At 37.6% G+C, this 19,371-nt stretch overlaps 1 protein-coding gene across 1 annotated transcript; it reads right to left on the bottom strand.

Moving 5' to 3' along the window:
- Positions 1-9: 9 nt before the first annotated feature.
- LOC122048557 (phospholipase A1 EG1, chloroplastic/mitochondrial-like) lies at positions 10-2,635 on the bottom strand. Its single transcript, XM_042610110.1, has 3 exons — positions 2,457-2,635; positions 2,230-2,281; positions 10-1,182 (listed from the first exon to the last, which is right to left on the bottom strand). Exons 1-3 carry the CDS (start codon positions 2,633-2,635, stop codon positions 10-12), a joined length of 1,404 nt encoding a protein of 467 aa, XP_042466044.1.
- Positions 2,636-19,371: the final 16,736 nt, after the last annotated feature.

The raw sequence follows: 19,371 nt of genomic DNA, 5'->3' as shown, positions 1-19,371 counted from the left end.
GCCGGAGGGTTAGATATTTATGAGCTGCATCCAATTGCCCAGCTGCATGGCGGCGTCTTGCCACGTCCATGCCTCCGCCACTTGGACGCTGCTCAGCAGCTCCCTGGCCTTCCTCGCGATGTCGCCGGCGGCGTCCCTGTTCCTCTTCGCTTGGACGGCGGCGCCGTTCTTGGGATGGCATTTCAAGAGCCGGATGTAGGCGTCCAAGTCATGCACACAAACCGGGTCCTGCACCTTGAAGAAGTCCAGGGCCAGCTCCACCCCGACGTGGGCGTAGCTGCTCAGGCTGCCGCCCATCGGATTCCTGAAATTCTCATTGAAAATGACCCCCGGCAACTTCGTCACCGGGTCGTTCACGTTCGCCACGCGCAGCACCTTGACGCCGAGCTCCTCGCACCGTTGCTTGAACCCGGCGTTGCCGACGCGCGGTCCGCCGTAGGAGTAGACCATGACGGGCGCCCCCCGGTTGAGGCCGAGCTCGGCGATGTCGTAGCCGAGGAGCAGCGCGAGGGCGCTCCCCATGCTGTGGCCGGCCAGCGTGATGCTCACCTCCTCGCCCTTGTACTTGTGGAGGAGGCGGGACACCTCGGCCAGGAGCTGCTCCCGGCAGCTGCCGCTGCCGAACTTGGTGGAGCTGTCGCCGGAGGTGTAGAGGTTGAGGAAGCCCGAGGCGACCTTGACGTCCGGGCGGGGGTCGTGCGGATCGAACCGCGCCGCCTCCAGGGAGCTCATCAGGTTAGCGATCCACTCGGTGCTAGTGACGGTGCCGCGGAAGGAGACGACGATGTCGCGGCGGCCGACGTCGGAAGAAGAGACGGCGACGTAGCCGATCCAGCGGCTGCAGCAGGTGCTGCCGTTCTGGGTCGGGATGGGGAGGCTGATGTCAGGAGTGGCATACACGTACTTGGTGACCTCGTAGCCAGCGTCCTGCATTCCCACCCCCCGGAGCATGTTCTTCTTGCCGTACTTACAGTTGAGGTAACGGTCAGAGGAAGGATCGAGGTCGAAGGCCTTGTAACAGGCGGCAACCAGCTCGCCGTACCGGACGATCTCATCTCTGAGAACCGGATGCAGCGGCGCCACCAGAGCCTCCCAATTGTCCTCCTCCATCTCCTTCCTCATGTTCGCCTTAGCCGGAACCGGCGCCGGCGCGTGCTGCACAGAGATCCTGGGCACTGCCCACTACAAAAAAAATCAGCATTAGAGACGGAATTTTCCGTCTCTATTCCGTCGCTAAACTAGATTAGCGACTGAATAACTGCGTCGACACGAGTTTTGTCGCTGACCGTATTTAGAGACGAATTTTTAAATTCCGTCGCTAATTAGAGACGGAATATATATTCCGTCTCTAAAATATAGCGACGAGAATTTAATAATCAGTCGCTAACCATAGAATCCGATCTCTAGTTTCTGTCTCTAATTAGAGACGGAATATTAAAATTCCGTCTCTAATTAGAGACGGAAGTTTAATGGTCCGTCTCTAATTAGAGACGGAATATTAAAATTCCGTCTCTAATTAGAGACGGATGTTTAATATTCCGTCTCTAATTAGAGACGGATTTGTTATGTTCCGTCGTAAGTTATCGTCATTTCAGACAAATTCAGGTCACTCAGCGACGAAAAATTATAATTCCGTCGTAAGGTATCGTTATAACAGTAAATTCCAAAGTGAAATTAGAGACGGAATATTAAATTTCCGTCTCTAATTAGAGACGGAATTTTAATATTCCGTCTCTAATACCTGGAAATTTTAGCAGCACAATTTGATTTCTACAATTATCCTTGTTTACATTTCATATCAATCTAGACCATCACATACAATGGTTTCCAAATAACACAATACATACACAATTAGACAATGACAATACAAAATAATATATGAATGCAAATATCAAACCAAGTATCCAATCCAAGCACACTACATTCTTACAACATCTCCAATAATAATAATACAAACACAAAACTAAAACTAAATATCCAATTAAAAAACAAAGATAATTATCCAAACATCTCTAACCATAAACACCTGATTGAATAGTACTACAACATCTGAAATTAAAAAACATAATACAACACCTTCTAGCAAAGAAAATCCAATCCTAAGCTAGCGAGTAGTAATCAATCCTGCAAAAATGTTAATACGATAGATTAATAATAAAACAAAGAATAAACTAATACACAATTATGTGTAACATATTAAATTTAATATTATGAATTTATTTTACATACTTGGGTGCTAGTTTGGATATATGATGATGGTGTCATATAGATATCAATGTTCCTGAAAAGATATAATACAATGTTAGACATAGTTTCATTTGTGAACAAAAAAAAATTAAAAAGTTAAACATCAAGATACCTATGGCAATCTACGGATCAGGGGATTATTAGGGTCTTGAGTCTCCTGAGAGGCAAAACGATGTGGCGTTGCACTCATTTGATCCAAGAAGGCTTGCATATCCCGCCCAATTTTCTCAAGATCCAATCGGGATTGTCGCTCTGCTCGAAAATCTGCCTCCAAGTTTGAGAGACGAGTCTTCAAATCTGCGTTTTCTTGCTCTAAGACGTCTACTCTAGCAGATGATTCGGATGCACTCGATGATGTGCTGGGACGACCCCTGGCCCTAGGAGTCATCGCCTGATCATATACAACTCTCGCCTGGGCCCCAAGACCATAGAGGGTGGAGGTCTTTTTCCTTCCACCAACCACATCATAATAAATTTCATTTATCTGGTCAGTAGATAAAATCTGCTCCTCACCTCCCTCTAAACTAGGCTGAGACGCCTGTGCCACCCTAGCCGCAATTTCTCCTATTTGCATAAAAAAAATATTATCAGATATTTACTGAAATGATAGATAATCATTGTTAATAGTTAAATATATTCAAGTATAGATTCTTACGTCTAATGCCGACGATCGACGATCTATAAAGTTGCCATCTTTTGACTTGTGTGTCTTCGTAAATATCTCCCAACAAGTAGGAGGTCGCTGTAGATCATGTTCCTGAATATTAAAAGATGTAAATATTTCCAGTGGTATGTTCTAGGTACAAAACTCTTATAGAATTTTAAAATTACTAACTCACCAAGTCTAAGGCATGCTCGACGATCGATCGGGATCCAGCGGTATGTTTTGTCGCTCCGGTACTAGGGCCAGCCAACTCACTCCTTCTATTGGCTCGAGCTATCATTGCATTTTCCTGCCATCTGTCTGCAGCCCAAATGGCTCTCCATGCATCCCAAATGTTCTCAGGTACATAGGATGGTTTTATTCCCTTTTGTCTTGCTTTGTATAACATGTCTTTGTATAGTTTGGCACAAGCTGCGTTCCAGGTAGCATAAAATTCTGCCTCGTGCTCTGTCTCCCAAGTATATCTTTTCTGCAATAATATGTTCACAAATTATTATAAAAATATAATAAAATCATGATAATTAAAATGACTTACCAAAAACTCATCGTAATAAAATTGCTTCATATCCGGGTCTACCCGCTTCCATGTAGTACCAGCAGGACTAAATCGCTCTTTAAATTTTGAGGTGATGTATGCAGCTACTCTATGACCATCTGGGGTAAAACTGCATTTAACAAATAAAATTAAATAAATATGTTAACAAAATAAATGCAGTGAATAAGACTAATAACACTAATACTTACCAACCCCCGATAATCCGTAGAACAATCTGGCCACCAGCGTCAGACATGTCTATATCTGTAGAATTACATTATAACACATACGCATGCACACTATTTTTTTATCAAAAAAATAATAATGACTAATAGAGTAAGACAAGTGATATAACCATGAATATTTAGATCTAAAATTTAACTTAACAATGCTTAACATGAAGATATAACAATTTTAATCGTTAACATTTTGTAGATCCTCCTCACTAGACTCTGTTAGTTCAATAAGTTCCTCGCTACTGGATATTTCTTCATCATCTATTTCCTCATAAGGTACATTAACATCTACAAGTAATTGAGATGTTGATTGAATCTGAGAATCTACTGAATATATCTCCACTGTATCATCTTGAAATGCATCATGGTTTTGGTTCATGATAGAGTTGGGCATTTCTATGGTAGAGCGTGGCTTTGTTCGGCAAACTGCTAACCATTCACTAGCTCTTCTCCTCTTCGTGGGATATGCAAGATAGAAAACTGCCCCGCTTGTACCGTAAAAATGAAAGGTTCATACTTGTTGAAGCTTTTGTTTGCATTTACCTCAACTAAATTGTAGTTTGGATGTATTCTGGTACCTGTTCTTGGAGTCGGATCATACCAAGAACATTTAAATAACACACATCTTTTGATGGGTAAAGCAGGATATTCAACTTCTATGATTTCTTCAAGTCTCCCATAATAATCAAACTCAGAATTATTGTTGTTGATAGATCCTTTCACACAAACACCGGAATTGAAAGTTAGTCTGCGTGAATCCCGTTGTGTTACGTGAAATTTAAAACCATTAACATAGTAGCTAGAGTACACTATTATCTTACGGAGAGGTCCAGATGCAAGATTGATTATCCTGGAATCTTGCACATTAGATATTCTTCGATCGGACACCTATAACAATAGTAGAATATAAAATAAACCTCTGATAATTTAATATGGATGTAAGAAATTAAAATTATGCTCTAACTTACATAGATTTGAAACCATAATGCAAATTCCATCTCCAACTTTTCAGCTATCTCACTTGCACGAATTGATGGATTTTGTACTTGTAGTTGTTGTTCATACAAGCTGAAAAATAAGGTAATTTTAAGAAAAATACACTATCGGGAAACAACTTATTTTTTGATAAATGTTTGATTCAAGAAGTCAACTTACTTTATGTAGGGTTTGACTTCATCACAGTTTAAGAGTATGTATGTCCTCGCAGCATGATATTCTTGTGGAGTTAACCATCTAGAAACAGATGCTCCCATTGGCTTGCCAGGAAACTTGAAAATAGAAAGCATAGATGGGTCTATAGGCTGTGCATCATCTGAATTTCTAGGACACTTGTGATGTCTGGTTTTTACATTATCAGAAAAATAATAGGAGCAGAATGAGGATGCTTCTTCAACCAGATAAGCATTACAGATTGACCCCTCAACTCTAGCTTTGTTACGAACATTATTCTTTAATTTCCTTAAAAACCGTTCGAATGGATACATCCATCTATACTGGACAGGACCAGCTATTCGTGCCTCGTACGCTAAATGTACTGGTAGATGTTCCATTGAATCAAAAAAACTGGGTGGAAAAATACGTTCAAGCTTACATAGTATGAGAGGAATGTCTGTTTCTAGTCGAAGCATATCATCCATCATAATACACCTCGCAGTCAAATCTCTAAAATATAGACTCAATTCTGTGAGTGCTTGCCAAACATTTTGAGGAAGTAAGTCATGAAAAGCTATTGGAATAAGTCTTTGCATGAATACATGACAGTCATGACTCTTCATTCCAAACATCTTTAACCTGTTCATATCCACGCATCGAGCCATATTCGAGGCATACCCATCTGGAAATTTAATTTCTTTCAACCAATTACATAAAACTTGTTTACCGTCTTTGTCCAATGTATAACAAGCCTTTGGGAATTTATTGGTTGTTTCATCCTGATGCAACTCTGGTCTGCTAACTAGTTCTTTTAATTCCTCACGTGATTTTGCAGTGTCTTTAGTTTTTCCATGCACATTCATCACAGTGTTAAAAATATTATCAAAGAAATTTTTCTCAACGTGCATTACATCTAAATTATGTCGAATAAGTAGATACTTCCAATATGGTAGCTCCCAAAAAATACTCCTTTTCTTCCAACCGCACTTGCACTGCCTAACAATGTATTTATTTATCTCATCGAATTAGTCTCAGACTCGTAGAAAACCATAGTTGTCTATTTGGTCAAGGATTTCTTCACCGACTTGATTGTTGGAGGAAGTTTTCGACTACAACATTCCTAATGAAATTTTTCTTATTCACCTGAAAGGGTGATCAACTGGTAGAAAGTTACGATGATTATCAAACCAAGAGATCTTCCCACTGCAGGGTAATGAAAATGCAGCAGACGCTGTCATGCAGTAGGGGCATGCTAATTTACCAGCCGTGCTCCATCCCGACAACATTGAGTATGCTGGAAAATCACTAATTGTCCATAATAATGCAGCATGCAATCTAAAATTAGTTTTGCTTGCAACATCATAAGTCGATGACCCTACATTCCATAATTCATTCAACTCGGCAATCGAGGTTGCAAGAAAATATCAATCTTTTCTTTTGGATTAGTTGGCCCTAGAATAAATACAGTAAAGAACATAAATTAACCTTTCATATACATCTATGGTGGTAAGTTGTAAGGTGTTAATATAATTGGCTAAGATGAATATTATTATCCCGACTGACTAACTAATTGAAATCCATTTGCAGAAAGTCTCAGTCTTACATTACGTAGTTCATTACAAATGAGAAAAATGTTATATCAAGATGTGTCCATGCAGAGGAGTCACAAGAATGACATATTATACCTCCTCCTTACATATGCTCATGATGCTACCTCATGTAGCTTGTTGTTGCAGCAGATGCATACAAGCGTTGAAGTCTAGCAATTAACGGAAAGTAATACATAACTTTTTATGCAATCTTTTTCTTCTTCCTTGGGATGTGACTACTATACTTATAACGAGGATGAGTACAAATTCTACATTCAATCAGTTCATAGTCTTTATTTCAAAATATCATATAGTTGTTTATGTAACAATCAATCTTTTTTATACACAAACCTAAACCTCTCACTAATTATTTTGTATCGTAGAAGTTATCAGTTATTAGATGATCATCAGGGAATAACTCTGACATCAACTGACAATTGTCATCGTAACATCGTTCTGAAAAATGATGCTCTACTTTGATGTTCAATAACCTTGTAGTAGCTGATAATTGAGAATGACCAGATAGAATCTCTTTTCACATTTCCCTTTCACTAGTCTTTAATATGTTATACAGTTGTTAAACTTCATGTGTTGGTATTTCATCTATATTAAAATGATTAATTGCATTCATCGCGTAAACCATTGATTGCAGTACATTCTCATTAGATGATGATTCCCCTAGAAGAGTTGTGCCAGATGAAGAAACAACCGAAGTTCCAATATAATGAGACAAATAAGGCTTTTTGTAACAGTACAATTGTAGTAATTTTAAACAAATCAATTTTTTACATAGATGTACTTTTAGTGTCCTCATTACGGAAAACTTTATCTTTACATTTGGGAAAGCTTTATCTCTATATTTGGAATGATTACACGGATAACGTAACTTGACACTATCTATACATTTTGGATGACTTTTGTAAAGTTTATAAACTCTTCAATTCTATCAAAATAATCATCTCGAATAAATTAATTTTCTAATCTGTTGTACATCCAATCTTTGTTCATGTACATTGTATCCTAATAAACATAAGATTGATTACTTAGTAAGTATATAAGTAATATAATAGAGGTACTACACATATGATTCAATATATTCAAAAACCATACCATGAATACAAAATATTAAGTATATAATTAAGAAGTTGATATTTAAATTAAAAAAAATAAAATAAAAACACATTTAGATCATTTTAAATCAATTTCATAGGTGTTATCAAAATATCATATCATAATAGGTGGCAGTCGTATGGTGTTTTATTTTTTGGTCTCTAAATCATCATCAATCCTTTCTCTTTCTTGTTTTCTTAGTTATTCAAATTTCTTCATATTTCCTCTTGGTCCTTACCTTTTGATTTTTATCCATGGATTATTAGATTTGTTTGTATGCCTAGTTTTAATCTATCTTTAATATATTAGTTTGGCTTTAACTACTGGAAGCTTTAGAAGTTACTACAATATGAAATGTAAATCCTTCCATTGACTTTCTATATTCATATCCCTATACCAAGGCCATTTTGATCATCTTTGGTTAGGTTAAGGCTATATCTATGTCTCAGTCAATGATATTCTCATATGTATTTTGATTATCTTTTTTTAAATTTTAGTCTAACTTTACAAGAATGAAAATCAAATACAATCATGTTCTAATTTTCAAACAACTGAATATCTATAAATGAATGACTGCACAAGCAATAGACAATTACATGTATTTAACCATTTTTATTGAGGGATAACTTCTCCATTAGTCAAAATCATGACAAATCACTATCGATGATAAGGTGGAACTATTTTAGGATATTTGTGCATGGTTGATGAGAACTAATTATAAACCTACAAATGGACTTCTCTACTAAAATGCACAGGTTTCTTTCATTTTGGTTGACAATCAGAAGGGCAGCCAAATTCAAAGCAACAAGCAACCTTCTCAAAAGAAACATGAATTTCACAATTAGATTTTTTCTATAAAACAGAAGTTATACATGAGTTTGCAAGCAGCAGAATCAACAAAATGAAGCATGTATTTGAGGGAATGTATTCATATATTTGTACCAGAGACCGAATTAAAAGTTTGGCACTCATACAACTTGATGCAATACGAACAAATTGTGCCACCAAAACAACTCAACTCTCAACAAATGGGGAAGCAAATAATATTATTAACTCAAGATGTACAAGGGATCCAGCCCCTTTATGTTTTGAGGGGAAACAAGAAAGGAAAAGAGAGATTGAGGAGAAAAATGAAATCACCAGCGACGTGATGCTGCTTTGTGAAAGGGATGCTGCTGAGCTTCGATGACAGGACGGGGAAGTCGTGGCGCTTCCACTATTCCTACTGGAACAGCAGCCAGAGATTCGATGACTGGACGGGGAAGTCAAGAAAGGAACAGAGATTGAGGAGAAAAGAGAAATTACCAGCGATGGAGCACACTCTGCAAGGAAGAAGCTCGTTGGCAAGGATGACGAACAGACTGCGTTGAGCCGAGTCGGAGTCTGGCAGCGACAACTGTTCGAGCGTCGGAGGAGAGGACGCCGGAGGAGAGGACACCGGGGGAGACGGAAAGAAATGCAGGAGACGGAGCTCGAGTCGGAATCCAGTGCCGACAACTATTCGAGCGCCGGAGGAGAGGAAATGCAGGAAATGGAGAGGCCGAAGTGAAGAACCCGTGCCCTAAATCCCAATCATAGCGACGGAATTAATAATTCCGTCGCTAGTTAGAGACGGAATTAATAGTTCCGTCTCTAATTCGCCTAGGTGGGGCTTAATTCCCTGTTTGAATAGCGAAGGAATAAATATTTCATCCCTAATTAGAGACGGAAACAAAATATCCGTCTCTATTTAGAGACAGAATCAAAATATCCGTCACTAATTTTTACAGATTCACTCATTTAAAATTTTAAAACAGCGAAATTAGAGACGGAAGTATATTTCCGTCTCTAATTAGAGACGGAAGTATATTTCCGTCTCTAATTAGAGACGGAATTATATTTCCGTCTCTAAGTCCGTCGCTAAATGATAATTTTCTTGTTGTGGCCGCGACCGACGCGGCGAGCTCCGCCGTCATTATCGACTGGGCCGCGGCGGCGGCAGCCGAGACTCGCGCCCTCCGGCACTCTGTGATTGCGGCACAGGAACTGGATGCCGGAAGGCGCGACGCCATGGGTCGAGCGGGCGCGAGGAGGGCAGTCGGTCGGTCCGTGGGTCGGTTGAGGAGAGCAGTCAGAGATCGCGTCGTATTTATAGGTGAACGCGGTTTCGGCGTTCGTGAAACTCGTTTTTTTCGTGTCACATCCATAATTTCTTTTTTTTGTTTGTTTCTTTTTTTTTACAATTTATCCCAAAAAAAAAATGTACCTTATATATTATATTTATCAAAAGACGTAGGTTATTTTCATTTATACTAAAAAGTACAGATAAAAAAAAACATTTATCATATTATTCCTCTGAGACTTTCTTTTTTCAATCATTATTTATCAAACATCCAAGTCATAAATTGAATTGAAAATTAATTTGTGATTCAGATGCACATCCTCTCACCGTCTCTCTCTCCATCCCTCTAGCCTGGTCTCATAAACACGAAAGAAATATAAACCTCCTTCACTTGTCATTCCTTCTCGTGCTGGTTGGCGGGATTGCAAAAGACCAATTAGAGTTTTGGGAGATTGGCGTAAGAGTTTCAAGAGGAGTCCAAAGGACAACAACAGTTAAAAACGTCAGCGTTCAAAGACAAACTTCTAGCAAGAGTGAAATTAGTAGAAGAATACAGTTAAAGATTTAGCGATGTATGTATAGATTTATTATTGTAAATATGGTAGTGATGTAAAAAAAATTACAGTTTGGTTATAAAGGGTGATGAAAAAAATCGTGTTTATGATTTCATTGGATGTGTGGAGAATAAATATTCAACAACACATGCAATATGATGTAATCCAATACTTAATCGATTTGCAAGGTGCTCCAGTATGATACTAGATTTCAGCTAAATCTTGCTCATGCATGTTAGGTTAATATGGTGTTATCAGGATGTTGGGCCTGATATGCGATCATATCAAGCCCACTTTCTCCCTTGATCAAAAGTTATGTTTGATACCACATCCACCTTCTCTCCTCGCTCAACCCTTCATAGTGATTGGGAGTTTGCATAAATCTAATTACCCTTATTCCATCAATGTGTGTTGACCAAAAGTCACTTATGGACCTAAACTTGTTTGATTACACCAATTTAACGTATTGTTATTTTCTGTGGTTGTAAGGAGTTAAATTGTGCTAACCATTTTTTATTTAGGTCTCTCATTATTTCAGTGGTGGTCCAAGTTTACAAGAACTTTTTGCTTCAATACGAGCCTAATATTAGATGATATCAGGCCCATGTTGGACTTGATATCATCCCGTATCAGACCCAGCTTGGGCATGATATGTGATCATATCAGGTCCAACATGATCATTTGTTAAAACTTTACTTTAACATCATATAGATCTTTTCCTCGATAAACCCTTCCTAGCGGTTGGAAATATACAAAATTACAAAAATCCTAGGCCCATATCAGTCGGATTGTGTCACAACCACTGATAAATTATGAAAATCTAATAGGTACATCATATACTTGGTCTTTGATAAATTTGTATGTACAACAACACTTGATTATGTAGTCACTACAAGAAATTATAGATTTAACCACACCTAATAGACAACAGTTTTTTGAGAAACTGTTGTCTTTTTGTCATTTAACAACGGTTTTATTGAAAACTGTTGTTGTTGGTCGTGTTTTTTTAAAAAAGACAACAATGTTTAAAAAATCGTTGTCTTTGACATACATAATACAACGATTTTTTAAAATTGTTGTCTATGAGATATCTTTATTTGACATACGACAACAGTTTTAATCAACCGTTGTCTATTAGCGTTGCTTACATTTTAATGTGCATATTTTAATTTGGTGTCTAAAACTATGTTGTCTTTAAAAATTATTTTATAAAAAAATAGTCAAACATAGTTATTTGCCTATTTTCATTGATGAAGTGAAATTTATATTCCTTAATGTTTATCTCTAAGATAAAATTTGTGGTCTATTTTAAGATGGATGGATTTATTCAAATAGTAAGGATAAAATTGTAATTTTGTACAAACTATATGTTGCAACAACTATTCTTCATTAATTTCGTTTTCTTTTTACCACATCGGGCGCACCGCTACCAAAAACCCGTGCCAACCCTAATCGCGATCTTCTCCCCGACGGCGACCGCCATCTTCTCTCCTTCCAGTCCACGCCGGTCACAAGTTCGCGATCGCCATGACTCATTTTGTCCCAAGGTGCGTTTTTCTTCTTCTAATCTGGTGAAGAATCATAGCTCCCGAACACTTTTCTCTCTTCTTTGCGCTTTTCTCGGAGGCATAAAAGTGTCTTGTTCTCTTTTAGTCAATTGTATATGATTTCCTTGAAACCACACTGCCAAAGAACACATCATCAGAAGCATCATGAACCACATATCTTTCCTACAACCTACGTGCCATGTATTACATATATTTTTTTTCCATTCTTCCACTTTCATATCTTCTGTCTTCTTAAAGTTTGAAGTAAACTTTGAGGGCCCAACATTGTCAATGTGTGCAGCATCTTTAGCCAATTGTAATTCTAAATCATCATCATTTTCTGGGTGGGCATCCAAATCTTTGAACAGAAGGCTTCCCCTGGCATCTGAATCTATGTTTAAAATGTCACTGCTAGCTGAAACATCTGGATTTGCTGGGTTTGCAAGGATCCTTTTAATCTTTTCATTTATGCTAACTTCCTTGTCTCCTTGCAACATTGTTTGCTTCATAGATTTTTCCAGCAAACAAGGATCATGAACTGCCTGTGGCATCTCATCATACTTATGGTCTTCACCTGGTAGTTGATTTGCCCTGAATTCATTGCAATCTTGTGAGAAAGCACCGCCTGCTTTTGCATTATTGTGTTCTTCATATAGCATAACTCCAGTTCCTTTTCGGTTCATTGAGTTTCCTCCAATTTCATCTGTATCTTCATCAACTACCAGCCCAGATACAAATTTCTGAGACATGGATGACTCTTTCTTTGAGCATGGTTCCTGCCTAGCTTCCTTCAGGGTTTCCACTGAATTTCCATTATCTTCTTTTATTTCAAGATGTGTCATGAGCTTGTTTTCTTGTCAACAATTTGCTCTTATATGTTGGTACAATCGACCTAGGTTTGATCGGTACGATCATGGTTTTGATGTGTGTGTCAAAGAGTTTAAGTTAGGTTCACCCTTGTATTTGATATGTGTATTTGAGTTGTGCAGGACTGCAGGATACACATGTGACTCAGGTTGACTGCTTTAGGTCCAGTGAAGGATGGAGTATCCGAGGGACTGTGGACAAGGCGGCGAGGACAAGGGCCGAGGGAAGCGACTTCGAGGCATACGCGAAGGATGGCATTAGGGACAAGCCGCGGGCTTGAATGCATCCGAGGGACGAGAGCCAAAGGAAGTGTGCTTGAAGGCAAGAGGTTAAAGCTGCAAAGGAAGCGTCAAATGAGTCATAAGGGTGAGGGTACGAGTGCACGAGAGATTGTACTCGGAGCAAAATCCTAGTTTTAGGGTTTTACTGTAGCAGTATTGTAGCGGTACTGTAGCAGTACTATAGCAGTACTGTAGCAGTCGACTGGGTGCGAACAGAATGGTTCTGTTCGTTCGGTTAGTGTGGATCAGTCGACTACAAGTTTTAGCAGTCGACTGCACCAGTCGACTACATGTTTTAGCAATCGACTAGTAAATGACCGTTGACATATTGTTAGTGCTGCGAAGTAGCCGTTGGCTACCTCCAACGGTAACACCAGTCGACTGCTAAAACATACAGTCGACTGGTGTAGAGATGAGTTGATATGATGATCAACTCTCTCCTCTTATTTAAGGGAAGCTTTGGGGCTTGAAGGAGGTTACTTATGCTTGTTGAATAACTCCTTGTCATTGCCCAAAGCTTCCAAGCCTACTCTCTTCCTCCTAAACCTAAGTTCATCATTGTAAAGAGGCAAAGATCCTTTGTAAGAGGTTTGCTCCACCGAGAAGGAGAAAACTCTAGCCGGAGATTGCCGGGGATTGATCCACCGAAGGATCAAGGGCTCGTCCACCTCAAGGACATGCCGTGGAGTAGGAGCAAGCAATCTCCGAACCACGTTACATCGAGCTTGTTAGCGATTTGGTATTCTTTCTTTATTGTTTTCATTAGTTAGTTGTATTTCCGCGTGTGCACTAATCTTTTGTAGAGAAGAAAAGAAGTTAGGGGTGACCTAGCTATCCAACCCCCCTTCTAGCCGGCCATCGATCCCTAACATTATATACCTCCACTAGATGTTATTCAAACATGATAGGCACAAGATTTTGGTCATCTATGAATGTAAAATAAGATCAGTATGATATTGGAAAATTAAAAGTGTCAAGCAATCTATGTAATATGTTTTTTATCCATTTGACTTACTTTCTAAGATATGCAATATGACATTGTCTTGATTGTTGAGAATTGTTTCGGATTATGAAGCACCATATATACATCTGCTTTATCATTTTCATCCAAGGAAAGGATTTTTTTGATTGTAGGGTTAACATTCTGTAGCAAGAACATGCTAGAGTAACATACAATTTTATATATTATTCAATTGCTAATCGACAGAAATTTTGTCAAGTTTTAGTCTTTTTTTTATTCTAATGCTTTAATAGTTTCAGTGGCACTAGACAACCTCCTAGCTTGTAGAATAGCTTCCTCTTATAGTTTCTCAATATGCTGAATATTAGAGGATTTCACCATATATTGAATGTTAATTAACAAATTGTTACCTCAAGTTTCTCATAGTTGCCTGCAGACTAGCTTCCTGTTTCTTTATTATTCAATGAAACAATAGTTGCCTCAAGTTTTTCAATATGCTTGCTTGCTTGACAAATTTTTGATCTTCTTTTGGTATTCATTAATAGTCCTATCTTTGAGCTAGAGTTCACGTTATAGTTTATTTCAAATATTTTTTCATCTAAGGTGGTTTTGAACCCTTCACGTTTTTGCACTAAACCCTTCTCTTTCTTCACATCCATGGATAGTTTTTCTCTTAGCAGATTCACTTATTTTAATAATTTAGTTACTTGATTGTATAGATTGTATGCTAAGAATATCTTATGTTTCTTGTTCATTGTGTTAAGATCTTGTTGTATACTATACAATTGTTTTGAAGGTAGGTGTTATCTCATTTTTAGCTAATTAGTACTTATAACAAGAATGGACAAAGAATGGATGTCAAAGGATAGACTATCTAGTGAATATGGTATTGGAGTAGAGTCTTTCTTGTAATTTGCACTGGAAAATGCTAACGATCCTAATGCAATACCTTGCCCATGTGCAAGATGTGGTAATATAAAGAAGAAAAATGTTGAAACTATAAGGGCACATTTGTATTGTAATGGTATAGATTTGACATATCATACATGGATATGGCATGGGGAAAGAACTATGACAGAAAACTCAATGAACAGTAATGATCGCGTGGGGCAAGATGAATACAAATATTTTGCCGAGGAGCCTATAGATATGGTGCAAGTTGTATATGATAGTTATGCTGAGAATCCAAGCGAGTTCAATAAGCTACTTGAAGATGCCGAGAAATGTTTATATCCTGGATGCACAAAATTCACAAAGTTATATGCAGTTGTGAAATTATTTAACTTGAAGGCAAAATATAGTTGGAGTGATAAAAGTTTTACCGATTTACTTATTTTGTTTGGAGAAATGCTTCCAGATGACAATGAATTACCTTTATCTTTGTATGACACAAAGAAAAGCTTACGTGCATTAGGGATGGATTACGTGAAAATTCATGCTTGTCCTAATGATTGTATCTTATACCGGAAGGAGTACGAAGATTTTGCCAATTGCCCTACCTGCGGGACATCAAGGTGGAAGTTAAGCAACAAATCCAAGATAAAAGAAGGAGTTCCTGCAAAGGTCTTGTGGTATTTCCCACCCATGCCAAGATTTCAAAGAATGTTTCGGAATAAGGCGATATCCAAGGAGTTAACCTGACATACTGATAAAAGAATTCATGATGGATACTTACGTCATCCAGCTGACGCACCTTCTTGGAAATTAGTTGATCGCATGTGGCCTGATTTTGCTTCTGAGCCCAGAAATCTGAGATTGGCTATATCAGCAGATGGGATTAATCCCCACAGTTTGTTGAGTTCTACATATAGTTGTTGGCCAGTTTTAATGATCACATACAACCTTCCACCATGGTTGTGTATGAAGAGAAAATTTATTATGCTCACTTTGTTGATATCTGGTCCTAGACAACCAGGAAATGATATTGATGTTTACTTAAATCCTCTGATTGATGATTTAAAATGTTTATGGGATAAAGGTGTCGAAACATATGATGCATATCGAGAAGAAAGTTTCTCTCTTAAAGTTGTTCTGCTATGGACAATCAATGATTTTCCTACATATGGGAACATGTTAGGATGTGTTGTGAAGGGATATCATGCATGTCCTATTTGTGCAGAAAAAACTTATTCTACAAGGTTGAAGCATTGTAGAAAAATGTCATATACAGGCCATAGAAGGTTTCTACCTTTATGTCATCCTTATCGAAGGCAAAAGAAGGCATTTAATGGGAATCAAGAATTTAACCTTGCACCAAATCCATTGAGTGGCCATGAAGTTTTGGAAAGAGTTGAAAGAATTAATTATCAGTTGGGAAAAATCAACGGAAAGCTATCATCAAAGAGGAATGATGGAGAAACATGTTGGAAAAAGAAATCAATATTCTTTGAACTTGAATATTGGAAAGAGCTACATGTTCGACATGTTCTTGATGTGATGCACATTGAAAAAAATGTCTGTGAAAGTCTCATCGGTACATTATTTTACATTCCAGGAAAAACAAAGGATGGAGTCGCAACAAGATTAGACCTTATGGAAATGAATTTAAGAACTGAACTGGCACCAAGGATTGGGGAGAAAAGAACGTTTCTGCCAGCTGCCTGTTACACTCTAAGTAAAGATGAGAAAAGAAGTATTTGCAATTCTTTGTCAGGAATAAAGGTCCCTGAAGGTTACTCATCTAATGTTAAAAATCTTGTATCGATGAAGGATTTGAAACTTGTTGGCCTTAAGTCACATGACTATCACACTTTAATGCAACAATTGCTTCCAGTGGTTATTCGTGGTGTCTTGCCAAAACATGTCAGAGATACTATCACTCGGTTGTGTTTCTTCTTCAATGCGTTATATAGTAAAGTAATAGACGTCTTAAAGATGAATGACTTGAAAAGAGAGATTGTAATGATATTGTGTTTGCTTGAAAAGTATTTCCCTCCTTCATTTTTTGATATAATGATTCATTTAACTGTTCATCTCGTGCGAGAGGTCAAATTGTGCGGACCCGTTTGGTATAGACACATGTACCCATTTGAAAGATACATGAAGATTTTGAAAGGTTATGTGCGCAATCACAATCGGCCTGAAAGGTGTATAGCCGAATGTTATATTGCTGAAGAGGCTGTCGAATTTTGCTCAGACTATCTATCTAATGTCCACACAATTGGGATACCATCCAGTCATCACAAAGTAGAACGTACTAAGCCTTTATCGGGTGCAATAGTGCACTCTGCTAGGCATGATGAGTTGCAACAAGCACATCGTTACATATTGACGAATGATGATGAGATTGATCCTTATATCGAGTATGTTCTCTAACTTATCAATACTTTTATGCAATTTGAATTCATTCTATTGGTTTATTTATTTAAAATAATTCTATTAGGGCACACATGGTGGAGTTGAGAGCAAGATTTCCTCAGAAAGCTAAGTCCAAAAAGTGGCTACAAGATGAGCATAACCGAACATTTATTAACTGGTTGCATGATATTGTACATTCCAAAACTACTATGTATTAGCATACATACAACTCTTGGTATCTTATGCAAAAATTTAAATTTTATTATATTGTTAACTATAGGTTGAACGTGCGGTTGACCATTCAACCCTTCAAATATCTGAAAGATTAAAGTGGATAGCGCGTGGACCTAGCAAGAAAGTGTTAAAGTATTCTAGTTATTTGATTGATGGGATTACTTATGCTACGAAAGAACGTGATGATGTACGAGTTGCTCAAAACTCTGGAGTAAGCTTAGTCGCAAAGACAATGTAAGTTGCCAGTGCAAAGGATAAAATCCAATTGTGTCGGACATGATTTTTTATGGAGTTATTGAAGAAATATGGTTACTTGATTACCACAAATTTCAAATTCCAATGTTCAAATGTAATTGGATGGAGAATAATAATGGTATAAAAGTAGATGATCTTGGTTTCACATTGGTAAATTTGAAACGAATTGGATTCAAATCAGATTCTTTTATCTTGGGAAGTCAAGCGAAGCAAGTATTTTATATTGAAGATCCTGAAGATCCTGTATGGAGTATTGTACTTGCAACTCCTACTAGAGAGTCATTTGAATACACAAATGCGGATGAATTGGAAGACACTATAGTCCACTATCAATCTTTTACCAAAGAGTTACCATCAATGGATGCTTACAGAGTAGATGACAATGAACCCAATGCCTTCGTGAAGATTGTGATGAGACTTGGGTTGAAAATGTTTAACCAATTATATTTTTCTTTTGAAGATATGTTTGTAGACAATATTGATATGTATCTTGTTTTTGAATATGATTTTGTGCACATTATGGTATTTCAAATTTTTATCTATGTATGTTGATTTTCTTTTGTAGGTGAATTTCTTATTGTGTATTTTTTTAAAAATATTGATATGTTGTTTCACTTTTTATCAATAGATTAAATTTGAGCTCTATGGCATCCTTTGGAAAGCTTAAAATCAAATCTGATGGTGATGACACAATTCATGCCTCAAGCAAGAGAATAGGACAACCTGCAACGATTGGGAAGGGCAAAGAAAAAATTGCATCTACATCCACTAACAACGGTTTAGAGTTTGAGACAATGCTGGAATCTACAGACACTGAAACAACAAGAGCATCTAGAGGTCGTACCCATCTGGATAAGCTTAATAAACAAAGGGTTCAAGGAATTCGAAAGGAGGTAAGATTTAATAAACTTGGACAGCCAGTAGGAGAAGCTGCTATTGAAATGCAAAGTTACATTGGCTTGCTTGCTCGAGAAAAGGTCAAGATATCTTACAAGACGTGGAAACAAGTTCCAAATGAAGTTAAAGAATTGATATGGGAATCAGTTAATGTAAGTAAGTTAAAGAAATTCTAGAAATTGTATGTGTTGTTTCAATGCTAGAACAATTTCCAGAAATTGTGTTTGCTTATGGTGTCAATGATGAATATAGGTACTAATCAATTTATTGTATTCCCAATTATGTTTTATAGCTGACATATGATGTTCCCCCAAGTTGGAAGAAGGGATGTTTGAATTCAGCAAGTAATAAGTGGCGTCAGTTTACATCCCATCTCACTCAGACATTCATTTCGAAGAAGCTTGACAAACTCGAAGAGTTGGATGAACCACCTAGTGGCTATGGTCTTGAAAGAGATGATTGGATTTCTTTTGTCAGGAATCGCATGTCTGACGACTTTATTGTAAGTTTAGTCTTTTGTTCTTTCAAAATAAGTAGATATTAAGGTAAATGATGAATTAGTAAATTTGATATGTGGAATGTTTCACTTGACTAGAAACTAAGTGAACAACAGAAGGAGAAAAGAAAGAAGTGTTGGAGTGTATACTAAAAGCCTAAGCTTTTGTAAACATTTATTTTGAATAAAGAATCACATTTGGTTAAATTGTCTACATTTAGTTGTAGTTGTTCAATTAATTTATATTGTGGATAACATAGTATGTGGTGCCACATACAGAAGATGATGTTATCAATACCTTATAAATTATAAACAGTAGCTCATGACCAAAATGAAAAGGAACAAACC

This window comes from Zingiber officinale, chromosome 2B (genome assembly GCF_018446385.1).
Source record: "Zingiber officinale cultivar Zhangliang chromosome 2B, Zo_v1.1, whole genome shotgun sequence".
Taxonomy (NCBI): Eukaryota; Viridiplantae; Streptophyta; class Magnoliopsida; order Zingiberales; family Zingiberaceae; genus Zingiber; species Zingiber officinale.
Note: the sequence above shows the minus strand (reverse complement) of the source record. Positions and strands in the feature narration are given on the sequence as shown.